The sequence below is a fragment of the Peromyscus maniculatus genome, chromosome 2 (genome assembly GCF_049852395.1).
Source record: "Peromyscus maniculatus bairdii isolate BWxNUB_F1_BW_parent chromosome 2, HU_Pman_BW_mat_3.1, whole genome shotgun sequence".
Classification (NCBI taxonomy): domain Eukaryota; kingdom Metazoa; phylum Chordata; class Mammalia; order Rodentia; family Cricetidae; genus Peromyscus; species Peromyscus maniculatus.
Window position 1 is genome coordinate 128,627,274 of NC_134853.1, and position 17,088 is coordinate 128,644,361.

Genomic DNA, 17,088 nt, shown 5'->3' on the forward strand with positions numbered 1-17,088 from the left:
GCCTTTATTTTTTTATTTTTTATTTTTTTAATGACACTTGAGCAAGTGGGGAGATGGCTTGGCGGGTAAGAGCACCCCAATCCAGTTCCTAGCGTCCACATGGTGGCTCACAGCCATCTGTCACTAGAGGATCCAGTTCCCTCTTCTGGCCTCGGCGGGAGCTACATGCATGTGGTGCACCCACCTACAAGCAGGCAAAACAAACATAAAATTAAAACAAAGACGGGGTTATAAAAGTGTCAAGTGGATGACATGTTTTCGAATGTTGATGCCCACGGCTCCTGACCGTAGGAAAGAGGCAGCTGTTTTCGGACATAGGGACCACGAGGCCTTGGACACAGAGCAGCCCCGCGGGAAAGATCGCAATATCAGGTCCGGCAGGTAGATCCAATGAACAGGGTAGCGGAGGGCCACTACCCCAAATCTGCCAGGATGCCACGTAACCTGAGGAGACTCGGAACCACAGGGGAGGAAGGAGGCGGAAAGAAAACCAAGGGCCTAGAGCGGTCGAGCAGAGGTTTCAAGCTACAACATCCTGCCTGCTTAGTGATGGCACAAATTGAGAACCAGGCGCTATCTCTGACACCAGCGAGTCCATGGATCCCAACGCGCCCACAAAGAAAAGCGCTCGCCGGCAGGCGACGGTGAGACCGCTCACCAACGCCCCGATTCCCGCCCACCCTCACTGAGGCTGCGCGGGCGGTGCCAAGCCTTTTACGACGGGCCGGAAAGCAGCAGTCGCAGCGGCATAACGTGGACCAGGCAGCTATGGGGGTAAGGGGAGGCGATTCGCCACCGGAGCGTCCGGTAGCCGAGTCAGAGGTGGGGTGGAGGCGGCGAGGACCCGAGAGCCGCGAGCTCCTGCCAGGAGGGAGTGAAGGGAGTGGGCTCGCGGGGAGGCCCCGGAGGCCCGGCTTGAGCTGGGAGGGGCGGGAGGGGCGGGGCACGCGGCTGCGCACGCGCGGCCGTGCTCTCAGTCTGGCCCGCCCTCTTCTCAGAAAATCGCGCTGCAGCTCAAAGCCACGCTGGAGAACGTCACCAACCTTCGGCCAGTGGGCGAGGACTTCCGGTGGTACCTGAAGGTGCGGCGGGAGGCGGATCCCTCCTGGGAAAGGGAGGAGCATCGGGAGGCTGTGGGCGTTTTTAGGGCCCCAGGCCAAGCCACTGTCTCAGTACTGAACTGGGAGCGTTTCTGTTCTTCTGGATCCGAGGAAGTTATCCAGGCATATAAGTGGATTTTTCAGGATGGAATTTTAGATCTTACTTTTATTAATTAGTAGTCTCATGTAAGCTAGGCTGGCCTTGAGCTCTTTATGTAGCGGGGGATAACTTGGAACTCTAGATCTTCTTGCCTTTCCCTTCCGTCTGCTGGGATTACAGATGTGCGTCCTCCTCCCACGGTGGAACTTTGTCTTTTTTTCTCCTCTCCAGTCCTGGGGATTTATCCGAATCTAGGGCCGCAGGCTAGCACTCTCCAAACGTGCAATCTCCCCAGGTCTTGGTTTGTAAACAGACACTGAACAAAATGTTATGTGAGGGGACCTTGTGACTACTTAATATGGTGAATAAAACTCACCTTGTCTTATTTGCTGGCTTAACTTGTGAAAGGTGACCACCCTTCGTCTTCACAAAGTACTAGTAAGCCTGGTACAACCGGGTAGGTGCCCTGTCTGCGTGGTCTGTAGAGATCCAAACAGTGTGCGGCTCTTCACTTCCCAGATTCTGCCGTATTCTCCTAGTCTGTCTCTTCGACTCACGTACCCATCCAAAGCCTTGTCTGTCAGGAGGTCATAACCGATCGCTTTTCTTTACATTTAATCCCCTCGGGACTAGACAAGTACTCTCCCATTGCATCCACAGCTCCCATTTCCAAATGTTTTGGAGCACGAGGTCCAGGGCTCATCTGAAAAATGAACTTCTTTGACTTGAAACAGAATAATGAAGGAGACAGAAAAGAGTAACAAAATGATGACTGCTTAACCCCAGCACTCTTAGGACCCTAAGCACAAAGCTCCTAGCCAGGCACGGTTGCTTGGGGGCCTGTGACTTGGATTCCCCAGCCAAATGATACACATTTGAGAGGAGGGTAGGGGTGAAACAACTTGTTCCTGTCTGGAGATAAGTCTGCTCGAGTCCTCAGTGGAGCTGGTTGTAGGACGAGGTAAGAATCACCTAGAAGATGGGCTGTATTAGGTATAGTGGCACTCACTAGGAATCCCAGTACTCTGAAAGCAAAGGCAGGAAAATCTCAGGTTCAAAAATAGTTTAGTCTGCATAGTGAGAGCCTATCTAAAATAAATAGATAGAAGGATATGGTAGGTTATGAGCCTGCTTTACACTATACTTACCCTAACCATGGTGTCTTTCCAACTAAGCTAGCTGCTCAACTAATACTCTTTTTCTACCCCCAGATGAAATGTGGCAACTGTGGTGAGATTTCAGAGAAGTGGCAGTACATCCGGCTGATGGTAATGGTCCCTCCACATACTCTGGGCGGAGGTTCGGGGACGCTGGCCTTCATCCCTCTGTCCTTTGAACATCTTTCTTTTCTTTCTTTTCCTCCTCCTCCTCTTCCTCCTCCTCCCCCCCTCCTCCTCCTTCTTCCTCTCTCTCTCTTTTATGGTAGCTTGAGAGAGCAAGCACCAGTGTGGTCAGCACTGGGAGCAACAGGCCTCTTTGGGATATGAGACAGAGTTCAAAATCAAGAGGGGCCTTTTTTCTCACTCACAGGAAGACTCCTTAGGGTGCCGCCCCACTCACCCCACCCCAGCTGTGCTGAGGGGTTGAATCCATCCTAATCATGCTCTGCCATTGAGCTGTTCCTAGCCCTCCCGTAACTTTCAGCAAGTGACTCACTTCTGTGGGTCTTGGTCTCTTCCACTGGATAATAGGGATGAGATCTCTTTGGGATCCTTGCATCAAACTGTTACATAACTAGAGATTATGTTTGTTTCTTGTCAGGACAGTGTGGCTCTGAAAGGAGGCCGTGGCAGTGCCTCCATGGTCCAGAAGTGCAAACTGTGTGCCCGGGAAAACTCCATTGGTAGGTCAGGCATGACTCCCCCAGGTTCTTCCGGCTGACTGGAGGCAGACTCATGCTGTCCAGGGGTGGACTTGGGCCTGAAGTACTAAAACCTGGGCGGCTCACTCTTTTTCCCTGAGTGGAGCGTGGGTCTAGAGTCAAGTCAACTTTTCCTTTCTGTATTTCAGAAATTTTGAGCAGCACCATCAAGTCTTACGATGTAAGTTTCCTGCTGCAGTGACGGGGTGGTCGGATTAAATCGGAACCGGCGGCTAGGAGGAGTGGTTCCAGAGTACCTGCACCAGAGTGGCCAGCCACAGGACATGGTCCCGTGTCCTTAACTCTCTTTTGTGTTGTTTGAGACTAGGTCTCCCCAGGTAGCTCAGGCTTGCCTCAAACTCTCCCACTCCTGTGTCAGCCTCCTGAGAGCTGAGATGACATGCGCTTGACACTATGCCCTCTTATTAAGTCTTTAATGCACTTAGCTGTTCATTTGCTCAGTCCATCTTTCGTCCACCAGACACTGGGTGATGGTGCAATGCTTTCCTGAAAGTACAGTGGGTTGAAAATTTGGGCATGGTGCTGGGTAGTCACTGAGCCCACAGGTGAAGTAGGCATGGATTTCCTGGCTACCCACCTCCCAAGAGGTCCCTACCCTCTACAGTCGCCCAGCCCTTGTCCTCATGGTTAGCAAAAGGCAATGGTGTGCTTACTGGGACCGTACGGGTGGTCTGGAGCCTTTGTAACATAACGTTGTTTGTCTTCTTGGTGCTAATTATTTACCGTTCATTGAACATGGTGTTAGGGCCTATGATTGGCTCGTTGTGTGTGATTCAGGTTTTCCTCAGCTCTCTGCAGAAGCTGTGTCTACAAAAGGTCCTCGGGAGCAGTGCCCAAGACAGGCTTCTTTTAAAGGGCTCAGTTGTTCTGGGTCCCATTCGAGGCTCCTGGGTGCAGTCAGGGCCCACATGGCAGAAAGGACAGAGGGCATGGGGTCTCCCGGGGGCCCATTGGGCCTGCCTCCTCAATACACTTCCTTTCTAGGCTGAAGACAATGAGAAGTTCAAGACAATAGTAGAGTTTGAGTGTCGGGGCCTTGAACCTGTTGACTTCCAACCCCAGGTATGTATTTGTAAGAGGGTCTCGGGGAAGGGAATGTAGCATAGAACTTTGCTTCTTACAGAGACTATGAAATAGGAATTCTCCATCCTGCCTTTCCCTTCAATGCTCTAGCTCTGAGCAGGGGATTCTATGATTAGTAATTGTCACTTATTAAATGCCTGCTGTATGCTGTGCTCCATGCCCGTCACCTTTACATGTTACTTCATTTCATCCTTACTGTAACCCTGTGGAGTGATTCATAAGAGGGAACTTCAAAGATTGTGTGCGTCTCAGTTAGAGTTTTTATTGCTGTGAAGAAAAACCATGACCACAGCAACTCTTATAAAGAAAACATTTAATTGGGGCAGCTCACTTACAGTTTCAGAGGTTCAGTCCATTATCATCATGGCAGGAAGAGTGGTGACATGCAGGCATACATGGTGCTGGAGGAGCTGAGCGTCCTACATCTTGCAGGCACAGGAAGTCGAACTGACCTCCTGGGCAGTGTCCTGAGATTAAGAAACCGCAAAGCTCACCCCCACAGTGACACACTTCTCGGTGGATATCGCTCTGCATATTGAATGTGTTGCTCTGATTGATTAATAAATAAAACACTGATTGGCCAGTAGCCAGGCAGGAAGTATAGTGTAGGCAGGATAAGGAGAGAAGAGAATTCTGAGACAGGAAGGCTGAGTCAGGAGTCACCAGCCAGACACAGAGGAAGCAAGATGTAAAATCATCGGTAAGCCACAAGCCATGTGGCAACTTATAGATGAATAGAAATGGGTTAATTTAAGATGTAAGAACAGGGGGCTGGAGAGATGGCTCAGAGGTTAAGAGCACTGACTGCTCTTCCAGAGGTCCTGAGTTCAATTCCCAGCACCCACATGGTGGCTCACAACCATCTGTAATGAGATCTGGCGCCCTCTTCTGTATACATAACAAATAAATAAATCTTTTAAAAAAAAAAATGTAAGAACAGATAGCAAGAAGCCTGCTGCGGCCATACAGTTTATAAGTGATATCAGTCTCTGTGTGTTTACTTGGGTCCAAGTGGCCAGCCTCAGGGCCACAGGAGCTGACCAGAACCAGGAAAACTTGAGCTACACACTTACCCTCATGAGGCCGTACCCACTAATAGTGCCACTTCCTATGAGACTATGGGAGCCAAATGAATTCAAACTACCACAGTGCAACCTGCCAGAGTCCCACAGTTAGTAAGCAGAGGGCTGTAAATTGAACCCAGGTCTGTCTGACTCTTAAATCAGTACTCACCCATTTATTTGTGCACTTTTACCTCACAGTAGATCTGAGGGGTAAGTTAGAAAAGATGGTATTGGCATCCCCATATCATTAAAAAAAAAAAAAAAAATAGAATCCTCAGCCATATTGAGTTTAAGGCCAGCCAGCCTGGAACCCATGAGACCCTGTCTCAAAAACAAACAAAACCCTAGGTTCAAAGCCAGTTATAGTGGTGCCCATCTTTAATCCCAGCACTCAGGAAGCTGAGGCAGGTGGATTTCTGTGAGTTTGACAACAACCTGGTCTCCACAAGGAGTTCTAGGACAACCAGAACTATGTAGAGAGACCCTAGCTTAAAAAAAAATTAACCAAAAAAACCCCCCCAAAAAACTAAGGTTCAAAGAAAGGAGTGGAGTGTGGAGTGTGTACCCAGGTCCTTCAGCAGACACGGGTGTGGAGAATGTACCCCACTCCTGCCGTCGTACTTGTTAACACAAACCAGAATCCCCCCAGTAGGGAGCCTCAACTGAAGACCTGTCCTGACTGCTGACTGAGGGGAGCCTGGATGTATAAGGAAAATAGCTGAGGCTGGACATGGCCACACGCCTTTACCCCAGCACTTGGGGGGCAGAGGCAGGGGCATCTCTGTGAGCTCAAAACCACCCTGGTTTTCATAGTAAGTTCCAGGTCAACAAGAGCTACATAGTAAGACCTGTTCCCAAAAAAAAGAAGGAAAGGGAGAAAGGAGAATAAAGAAGAGAGAGGGAAGCAGGCAAGCAGGCCGGTGAGCCTCCTTCCTAGATGTCTCTGCTGGTTCCTGGCTCTAAGGTCCTGCCCCAGCTTCCCTGGGCGATGAGATGTAAGCAAAGTAAGCCCTTCCTCTCTCAAGCTGCCTCTGGGTCCTGGTGCTTACCACAGCAACAGAAAGAAACCCAGGCAGTCTTCTAGGCCAGGCTGTAATGTAGACACACCATGGCAGTGCCGAGTCACCTGGAAACCCGAGTTTTCCAGGAACAGCTGCTACACTGAAGTTCCCTTTCATCTTGAAGGCTTTGCTAGAAAGCCCAGCCCTGGGCCACTCTTCACAGGTGCTGTCTCTCCCCAACCTCACTCTCTTTTCCTCTCCCCTGCAGGCTGGGTTTGCTGCCGAAGGTGTGGAGTCAGGGACAGTCTTCAGTGACATTAATCTGCAAGAAAAGGTGAGACTTGGGGATCCTGCAAGGTGCTGTATGGTACCCGAGGGGAATTATCTTTTTGGTGAACAGTGGAGAGCTAGCTCTAAATTTTTGTGCTTTTTGCTAGTGATTCTGCTGTTAAATGGCCATAAGTTTAGTGCCCAAGTGGGTCTCGTGTGTACATGCAGGAAGGCTGAATGTGCCTGAATGGAAAGTACACAGCAGATAAGCTTCATTCAGGCTCGAGTTAACAGTGCCTGTGAACTACATAGTAAATATGCTCCTCTTAAGCACATAAAACAGAGGTATTTACTTCACCAGTTAATGAAAATCTTGTCACAGACCCTCGCTCATGAGAAGCTAAGCCCATTTCCCCTGGAAGCAGTAGGTGAAGTGCCTGTAGGGATCACCTGGAGTTGTTTCAACCCTGCAGATAGACGAGTCTTCTGTTCCAGCTGTGAAGGGAGGGCACCAGTTCGTTCTGTTTGCAGGGCTCCTTGTCACCACAGTAGGCGGCGCTCTCTGCCCCACCTGGTGTTGGTTTCTGTGCTAAGCATGTTTCCATGTGTCTCCTTTCATTCTTCCAACATTCACTCCCAAGTCTCTTTTCTCCCTTAAATAGAGGACTCAACTCAAAAGCCTGGCGGTGGTGGCCCACAGTTTTAATCCAAGCATTCGGGAGGCAGAGGCAGGTGGATCTCTGAGTTAGAGGCCAGGCTAGTCTACAGAGCAAGTTGCAGGACAGCTAGCTAGGGCTACACAGAAAAACCACAATAAAGCCGGGTGGCAGTGGCACACACCTTTAATCCCAGCACCCAGGAGGCAGAGTCAGGCGGATCTCTGAGTTCAAGGCCAGTCTGGTCTACAGAGTGAATTCCAGGACAGGCACCAAAACTACACAAAGAAAGAAACAGAGAGAGGAGGAGGGAGAGGGAGGGAGGGAGGGAGGAAAGGAAGGAAGGAAGGAAGGAAGGAAGGAAGGAAGGAAGGAAGGAAGGAAGGAAGGAAGGAAGGAAGGAAGGAGAGGGGAGGGGAGGGGGGAGGGGAGGGGAGAGGAGAGGGGAGGGGGGAGGGGAGAGGGGAGGGGAGAGGAGAGGGGAGAGGAGAGGAGAGGGGAGAGGAGAGGGGAGAGGAGAGGAGAGAGGAGAGGAGAGAGGAGGGGAGGGGAGGAGAGGGGAGGGGAGGGGAGGAAAAAGGAAAGGAAAAAGGAAAGGAAAGGAAAGGAAAGAAGAAAGAAAAAGAAAGAAAGAAAGAGGCAGAACTTAGGCTTTGGGAAGTGACATGACCAGCCTGATTACAAGACTGAGAGATGGAGTTCATGCCTGAGCTGTCTGCTCGCTGTAGGGTCTCTTGCGTCCGTGACTCGCTGAGTCAGAGCCTGCATTGGGCTTCGGAACTCCTGGTTCTCCACTGTCCGCACTGCCCCATTCTGCCTTGAGAGGCTAATGCCGCCTTCTTCTTTCATAGGACTGGACAGACTATGACGAGAAGGCCCAGGAGTCTGTGGGGATCTTCGAGGTCACCCATCAGTTTGTGAAGTGCTGAACTGTCTTCCTACAAACTTGCCCATAAGAACTGAGAGGAGAGAGAGTGCCCTAAGCAGAAATCCCATGGGGCTTCTCAGCTCTCATCCCCTGGCCCCTGTACCAAGCCCTCACGGCCTGCATGCTGGGGTTTGTCACGGTTCTAAGTCCCACCAATAAAGCCCTGTTGGTGTGTGAAGGAGGTATGTGCAATACTCCCTCCACAAATAAGAAGGGACTCTGGAGGTCTTTGCTTTCCAGTTCCTGCTCTGCGCCTGATCCAATTGGCAAACTACACAGGAGCGAGCGCACAGCTTATAAAGGCTCTCCAGCTCTAGGGAAATAGGCAGGTCTACCTGCAGGATCAAAGGCGTGAAGGCTGATGGCACCAGGAGCAGAGAGGCCTGTGGAGTGATGCTGTGAGCCCAGCAGCTCCCAACTAAAATACTCCCTGATCACCATGGCTCTCCAGTAAACCCAGGCATCTGTTCACAGCTCACTTCACCCCAGACCTCACTGGAGACCAGCAGCCCACTCCTGGCTCCACATTGCTGCTGGTGGCCAGTCTGTTCATTTGCTGTGATAGAGTACTTCCTATCAGTCAACGCGGAAGTTCTTCCTCGTGTGGATCGGCCTGTGGCCCCTGAAGCACCGCTCGCTGGTCCTGGCTTATCCCTGTGGCCGTACTGTATGCTCTGCTTCCAGACAACTCTTGGAGTGAAGACAGCAATCATGGCCTGCCAAGTCACATGGAACCAGATCCCCACACAACAGAGTGGGTCAGTGCAGAACTAGGCCATGGGGACCCTTGTGCGTTCATACTTGGGAACCCACCATTTGGAAAACCTGTCACCCAGACTGTATTTCTCCAATATTCTGCTGAAGGAAAAACAAAGATTTTACTTTTTCATTATGTATACTTGTGTGTATTTGTGTGCAGGTATGTGGGTGTGAGTGCAGGTGCCTTCAGAGACCAGAAGAGGATGTCCTGTCCCTTGGAGCGGGAGTTAAAGGCTCTTGTGACCCACCCAGTGTGGGTCCTAGGAACCAAACTCAGTCTTCTGTAGTGTGTGCTCTTAACTGCTGAGCCATGTCATCTCTAGTCCATGTTCTCCCACTGCTGAGTAGAAAGGGCATGCCATCCCCTGGCTGGCTGAGAGGGTTAAGAAAGGGAGCTGGCCAAACTGGCCTTAGCTGAGACTGGCAGGAGGTGCCTCCTTTGCTTCAAGTCTGGCAACCATGTTGTGTTCCCCGCTTCTGCGAACTCTACACCTGACAGAGCGGCCTCTACCCTCCCTCGGGGCGGTCTCACCCACACATCCCAGCCAGTCTGGCCTGGAAACCAGCAGGTAGCCCTGGACTGGGGAAGCAACCTTTCTTGTTTCTAGTCTGTACAGCCAGTGTGTGTTAAGTTCATAACGTTAAATACTAAAGGGATGGATCTCTTGGTTCTAGAAGATGAGGAAACCCAAGTAATCATTAAGAAGTAGAGGAAAAATGAAACAGATTGTGCAGAACAGGTACCATTCAATACCTATTTAACAAAAACAGCAACAGAAACTCTTAACCGACAGAACTAGGAGGAAACCAAGAGCAAGTGTCGTGTTTAGTAAGTGATGCAGTGCTCGTGAGCGCCACTCAAAGGTCACGGAGGAACCAGGACTCCTCCGTCACTGCTGTTCATTGTGCGGGTCCCAGCAGTGTGGTAAAGGACTGAGGACAAAGTCCGAAAGAGTTGACCGTCTATGCAGAAACCAAAGGCATGTCAATACATTAGCTAGCAAAATGTGATTCAAGAAAAGATGCCTTTTCTAATAGCAGCCTAGGGTAGGGTGTCTCTCAGGGACAGAGTACTTACATAGAATGCATGAATCCCTGGGTACACTCTCCAAAACCACAAAGAAATGTAATAGCAACAAAGCACATCCCTTCCCCAAAGTAGGATTTAATCTCAAATTTGTAACAATGGAGAATACCATTAAGCTTCACTGAAAGTCAGTAAAGACCTGTATTATGATGATGGATAGGAAGACTTGATGTTCAGATACCCATTTAAAAAAAAATTTTGTAAGTTTAATTGAAATTGTAATATCTGCTTAGCAGAACTTGAGTCAATTCTGAAATCCCTGAGTCACAGACTTATGTACCAGATGCCAGTGTGTATACAGAGCAGTGGCAGTTAAGCTAGTATGATATTAGCTCTGGGGTAGCCAAATAGATCGATAAACAGGTTAAACAGACCCATTGATGTAAAAAAAAAAAAATTGACAAATGGTGTTGCAGATGAACATGTTAATTATTGACTGTGTGCAGGGACAGATGTTCAGTGAGGCGAGGTTGGAGTCCTGCTTCACGCTGCACTTGCAGACCTATTCCACCCGAGGCTTGTAAGCTCTGGTGTTGGAAGCCATGTGGGAGGGGTGGATCGCTGGGCTCAGCATGGGCCTCACTGCAAATCCTGGGCAAGTGCCTCCCGTCTTGGGACCTCATTTTCTTCATGTAAAAAAGGAGGACAGGTTCAGCTCTGGAGTGTGTTACTCCAGGACATTAGTCCTAACGGTGTGTCTGAGTCCTCTTTTCCAGGCCTACTCACTGTACAAGCTATAAATAAAAGGGAGATTCGGGAGTCTGGGGAGACGACAAGGGGGGAGCAGACTGTGGAGGTCAGAGGACACTTGGCAGGAGTCGGTTCTCTCCTTCCACTGTGTGGGTTTCAGTGATCCATTCAGGTCATCAGGCTTGACAAGTGCCATTACCCACTGAGCCACCCTCTTACCGTCCATTGTTTTAAGTTTGTGAGGGGGAGGGACACATGGACCATGATGCACGTGTGGAGGACAAAGATGGTTTGTAACGGTTTGTTTTCTTCCCACCATGTGGGCTCCTGGGACTCAGAATCGGGTTGGTGCCGGGCACCATTACCCACTGGGCCATCTCACTGTCGTCCGTCCCCCCCCCCCAGCTTTGGTGTGGACACTAAGTGCAGGTGCTCAGTCTGCCCTTAAGTCACCCCGAGCAGCGTTTAAAGTGCCATCTTTATCCACAAAGCATATTTTCTTAGCTAGACCTGTCTGTAACCGTGGCTTTTGGTGACTAACCACGTGAAGGTTGAGGGATGTCGGGCTGCATGCTTTGTGTACAACAGCAGCCTTTCAGATACATCTCAGAGCAGAAACACCCAGGGGCAGGGCTTGGCTGGCTGAGGCAGTCATGGTACAACACTCAGTAAGGCAGGTGCCTGTGGGGGAGCCTGCTCACTGGTGGGTCCCTGAGGGTCAGGGGGAATGGGGTGGCTTCAGCCCTCCAGAAAGCTGCTTTGTTTGTTTGTTTGTTTGTTTGTTTGTTTCCTGGCACCTTTTGTACATCTGCACCTTCACTTGGCAGTGTCCCCCAGAGGCTTCTCTAAACAGGTGTTACACTGGAGCTCACACATCTGGGGACAAAAGGGGGCGGGGCGGGGTGGGAGGTAGGCATAAGCCATTAGCTGCAGTGTCTCCAACTGGTTTTCCCCACCTGGAAACTGTTGGAAACACAAGTTTCCTGGCTTCACTGCATGCCCACCAGATGTGCCTCTCCCAGGTTCAAGCTTGAACCTGTCTAGCAGAAGCATTCCCAGAGGAAATGGGCTGCACCTCAGCAGGAGGGGCCGCAGGGCTGGAACAGATGCTCAGCATGGGGTCCAGACTCAACACATGAAGCAACTGGAAACAAGAATGACCTGATCAGAAGTGCAAACAGGCACCTTGTGGAGGGTGCACACCTTTGATCCCACCACTCAGGAGGCAGTGCAGATGGATCTCTGAGTTCAAGGCCAGCCTGGTCTACAGAGAATTTCAGGACAGCCAGGCCTACAGAGAAACTCTGTTTTGAAAGACAAAAAAGAAAACAAAAAAAGAAGTGCAGACAGGCTACACTGTTCTCTAGTGACCCAATGCCCACTTGGAACAAGCCCAGGGCTCCAGCTGTCAGTGCCCTGCAGCCTCCAGATGGAGCCAGCCTGACTCAGGCCTGCCAGCCCTCCTTGGCATCAAGTACAGACTGATGCCTGCCACCCTGCTGCCTCTGACATGCTAGAAGAATCTGGCTGTTTTCAAATGTAAAGATAAAACCTGTGCCCAACGGCTGCCTCTTGCTGCTCCCTAAAGTGGGAAACAGTGGACGGAAGAGGAGCTTTGCCTGTGTCCTTAGGAGATTCAAGAGCAGGTTCTGTGCCCACTGCCTTCCAGTTAGAGAAATATGGTTCAGAACAGAAAGAAAATCTAACACAAGGAGAAAGTCATAGATGCGGATTAAATTTAGAGCCAGTTAGGAATGATTCATAATAGTTCATTAGGGAAGATCTGTGGCCTGTGACTCGTAATATCCTCCACCTTGATCAGCTACAAAGTGACTGGGAGTCAGAAGAGATCTCAGGCCACAAGCCAGGTGGTGGTGGCGCATACCTTTAATCCCAGCACTCGGGAGACAGAGGCAGGTGGATCTCTGTGAGTTCGAGGCCAGCCTGGTCTACACAGCAAGTTCCAGGAAAGGCACAAAGCCACATAGAGAAACCCTGTCTCAAAAAAAAAAAATAAAAAAATAAAAAAATAAAAAATAAAAAAGATCTCAGGCCACAATCAATATAACAATGACAAAACCAGGGAGTTCTATTAGTGAACAATTTTGGGATTAGTTCCATTGGCAGAAGAAATCTCAAAACAGCCTAGTATATACTGTTGTGTGAATATTAGTGGTAACTCTAATGAAGATTTATAATGAAAAGGAGAAAGCTGAGGAGGTAAATTACAAAAAGTAAATTTTGAGAAGAAAAAGAACACCTGTAAGTAGAATAGTGCTAAATCCTGTGTTTAAGGAGATAAACATTAAGAAATGGAATAAAGGGAGTGGTGACCTCAGGGCAAGATCCTGACCAGCTAAGTTTCCAACGTGTGGAAAGGAACTAAAGAAAACCTTAGATCTGGGTATAGTGGCGCACACCTTTAATCCCAGCACCCCAGAGGCAGAGGCTGGTGGATCTCTGAGTTGGAGGCCAGCCTGGTCTACAAAGCAAGTCCAAGGACAGCCAGGCTTAGTCAATGAAAGAAAACTGGTGAGGATGTAATTGAAAGGGGGAGGGGCACATGTTCCAGCCCCAGCAAGGAGCAGAATTAGCAGCTTTGCCCACATGACTCTGGGTTTAGAGTTAAGGATAGAAGAAAGGAGTTATGGAATAAGGCTGCTGAAGCCAAGCATGTGTCAGGGATGTCCCCGAATGAAGGCCTAGTAGAGAGGCCATTGTGTGAAGCGTGTGAAGTTGCTGGATTGCCTTAGAGATCCCAAGATGTTAGAGATGCCAGAGTCCTGGGATACCTGCCAAGGACAGCTGTTAACGGAGTGGAACCAGCCCAAGAAAAAGAAGTATGCTGTGAAAGGACCAAGCAGACGCTGTAACAGGCTGCTCAGTCTTCTCAGAGATCAGGCCTCAATTTCAGTTTCTTTTTCTTTTTTTTTTTTTAAAGATTTATTTTATTTATTATGTATACAGCATGTATGACTGCAGGCCAGAAGAGAACACCAGATCTCATTACAGATGGTTGTGAGCCACCATGTGGTTGCTGGGAATTGAACTCAGGACCTCTGGAAGAGCAGCCAGTGCTCTTAACCGCTGAGCCATCTCTCCAGCCCGCTTTTTTTATTTTTATAGGTGATTACAGTTAAAAGATTGCATGAACCTCAAGCAACTTTAAACTTTGGACTTTAAAACAATGTTGAGGCTGTGATAGACTATGGAGACTTTTGAAGTTGGATTAAATGTATTTTTGCATTTTGATATTGCTACAAGCTTATGGGGGCCAGGGAGTAGAATGTGTTAATTTGAATGTAATTGGCCCCCACAATCTCATAGGGAGTGGCACTTTTAGGAGATGTGGCTTTGTTGGAGTGGGTGTGGCCTTGTTGGAGGAAGTGTGTCACTGTGGGGGTGGGCTTTGAGTTTCCTATGCTCAGGATACCGCCCAGTGTGTCAGTTGGTCAAGATGTAGCTCTCTCAGCTCCAGCACCACGCCTGCCTGCACGCCGCCACGCTCCCTGTCATGATGATAATGGACTGAACCTCTGCAACGGTAAGCGAGCCACCCCACTTAAAAGTTTTCTTTATAAGAGTTGCCATGGCCATTGTGTCTCTTCACAGCAATAGTAACCCTAACTAAGACAAGGACCAAATACTCAAATGCCAGAGACTAACAGGGAACATTCTCATCAAACCACAGACTAGGGACAGACCAGGCGATGTGTGCTGTGTGTAAAAGACCATGATGCTAAGCAGTCGATGAGGTTCCACACAACACTCACGAGGGTCGGAGATCACCTGTGAGATATGGTTGTGCAGAAAGTAGGGATTTAAACCAGGGGACACGAGGGAGGTGAAGGGGAGGGACAGGCACGATCAGCTTTTACAGAGCTCCGGAGACAGCCAACGCCATCAAAACCAGCACATCCATGTTGGGTACAGCTGCATAGATAGGAGACACTCCCTTAGCGTTTCACAGCCCTCAGCCATTCTCTGGACCGCTCCACTTCCATACTGTGCTCAATAGTTTCATGTCAGCTTGGCACAAGCTTTAGTTAACTGAGAGGCGGGAACTTCAATTCCTCAATTAAGAAAATGCTTCCAGCTGGGCAGGGGTGGCACAGGCCTTTAATCCCAGCACTGGCAGAAGCAGGCAGATCTCTGTGAGTTTGTGGCCAGCCTGGTTTATAGAGTGAGTTCCAGCACAGCTTGGTCGACACAGAGAAACGCTGTCTTGAAAAGAAAAGAAAAAAGAAAAAGAAAGAAAAGAAAAAGAACATGCTTCCATAAGATGGGGCTTCAGACAAGCCTGTGGCCATTTTCTTAGTAAGTGATTGATGTTGGAGGGCCCAGGCCATTGTGGGTGGTGCCATCCCTGGGTTGGTGGTCCTAGGTTCTATAAAAATGCAAGCTGAGAAAGCCACAGGGAGCAAGCAAGTAAGCAGCACTCCTCCATGGCCTCTGCATCAGCTCCTGCCTCCAGGTTCCTGCCCTGTTGAGTTCCTGCCTTGGCTTTCCTCAGTGATGGACTGTGATGTGGAAGTGTAAGTCAAATAAACCCTTTCCTCCCCAACTTGCTCTTTGGTCATGGTGTTTCATCACAGCGATAGAAACCCTAAGTGGGACACACACCCTGGAGCTCTTCCATGAAGCCCCCCTGCATTTCCCCACCCCATGAGCTTGGTGAGGCTGCCTCATACTTCCCAGGCGGCTCAGAGCTAATGGTGAGTGAAGTCCCGCCCTCCCTACTTCACTTGCGTTCATGCTGGTTCCCTCTGGGCTGCCTCCCAGGGAAGCTCTGGGCTGGCACTGAGGCTCTAGCTGCAGCCGGCCGGCCTCTCCATCCACTACACCTGGCTTCTGAGGAAGGCCCTTGCTGGCAAACCATCTCCACACTCTTGTAGCAGAGAGATACCTTAGTCTAGAGGGGTAATTGCCCACCCTTTGGACAGGCTTCATCTTCCACGCTTGTATGATTTTATCATGGAGGCCTTCTGTGAACTGCTCCTCAGGTTTCAAAGACTTCCAGAAGTTCATTAGCACAGAACTTGGCTGTTTTAGGAGAGCTTGACATAAATCTAGCCATGTTTGCCTTCGAGTAACCGAGACAGACCTCTTTCTCTGCTTTGCTCTTACCTCAGGCTACTCTCCTACTTTACACTTTCTCCTACCTCATAAAGACCCTGGTCCACACAGGCTCAGCGAAGCTGCTGAAGCTCCATGCCAGTCTCAGGTCCTTGATGAGGCCAGTTCTTCCTGAGGCCTCTGGTGGGCAGTGAAGCGCAATCTTAATTAGTTTTAACAGTAAAAACCTGGAGTCAGATATTGAGAGAAAGCTGAAAGATCAGAGAAGCAGAGCAGCAGCCGCCAGAGACTTCTTAGCTCTACCAATGCTCAGACCAAATGGGTGATCCTGTCTCTATGAACCCTCAGACGGAATGGGCCAGAGTCTGTCTCCACCCTCCTTATATTCCTGTCTCCACCTCCCAAGTGCTGGGATTAAAGGTGTATGTCACCACTTCCTGGCCTCTGTAGTTAACTAGTGGCTAGCTCTGCCCTCTGATCTCCAGGCAAGCTTTATTTGTCAGAACACATACAAAATATCACACAACAGGGCAGAGTCTATCAGCCCCAGTCAACTGGACATCGTACACTGCTTTCCTCACACCTCGATCCCTCAATAGAGCTTGTCCCTCCTCTGTTGCCCTCTGGCCTGGTATCCATGGAGACCTCTACTGGTGATGACCAAACATCTCTAATGGCTCTAATGAACCAGTCCATCATGTGGGAGTCCAACTCCGACCTGTCGAAGGATTCTTGAGGGGAGGAGAGAGGAATGAGGAAGTATTAGAAATATAGATGGAGATGGAGAGAAAGACCGAGACACGGGATAGCTTTGGGAGGGCCCTGGGTTAATAACCAGCCGCCTCAAGATTTATTCTAATGAGTTTTTTATATACTAGCAAGGGGAGAGGCAAAAGACCTCCCCCTTTCAAGATCAAAGCACACTGTACAGCCAAGTGTAATCATGTCTTTGGCCAAATTATCCCATTATGCAGCCCTGCTGGGTAAAGCAAACTCAGACTTTCTGACTGGAGTAAGGCCTTACTAGGGTGCTTCTGTGGGCCCCCACACATCAGAGACGGGGTCCCTTGAACTGCTTCAGGCCATGCAGCTTGTCTCAAGGACTGATATGGTTATATTGCTGTTTCTCCACTTCTGCAGCACTCAGACTGATCTCCATCTGCTCCCATATCACAGCCTCACAAGCCAGGCTGCTGGAGATTCTTTCATTGCTTGTTTAAAGCTTTTCCCAATTTTAGCAATTCCAGTGTGGAATAATCTTTGGTTATCATGTTCTTTCACCCTGGACCACTGTTTAGACCCTGTCTGCACGCTGGATCATAGGTTTTCCCTTCTCTGTATCAAAGGTCAGGCTCGGGGAGCATCTTTTGTTGCTTCTGGGTCACTCCCCTC

General features: G+C 49.6%; 1 protein-coding gene across 1 annotated transcript; it reads left to right on the forward strand.

Moving 5' to 3' along the window:
* The first annotated feature begins 650 nt into the window (after nucleotides 1-650).
* On the forward strand, nucleotides 651-8,980 carry Czib (CXXC motif containing zinc binding protein). Its single transcript, XM_042271579.2, has 9 exons — nucleotides 651-774; nucleotides 999-1,082; nucleotides 2,412-2,468; nucleotides 2,962-3,043; nucleotides 3,211-3,242; nucleotides 4,067-4,144; nucleotides 6,499-6,564; nucleotides 8,008-8,108; nucleotides 8,559-8,980. Exons 1-8 carry the CDS (start codon nucleotides 769-771, stop codon nucleotides 8,083-8,085), a joined length of 483 nt encoding a protein of 160 aa, XP_042127513.1. The 5' UTR covers nucleotides 651-768; the 3' UTR covers nucleotides 8,086-8,108; nucleotides 8,559-8,980.
* Nucleotides 8,981-17,088: the final 8,108 nt, after the last annotated feature.

Bases quoted from the DNA above. Each gene is read 5' to 3' on its own strand.
- Czib (XM_042271579.2), top strand. The intron at 3,044-3,210 runs GTAGGTCAGGCA...TCTGTATTTCAG, and splicing joins TGCCCGGGAAAACTCCATTG to AAATTTTGAGCAGCACCATC. The intron at 4,145-6,498 runs GTATGTATTTGT...TCTCCCCTGCAG, and splicing joins CTGTTGACTTCCAACCCCAG to GCTGGGTTTGCTGCCGAAGG.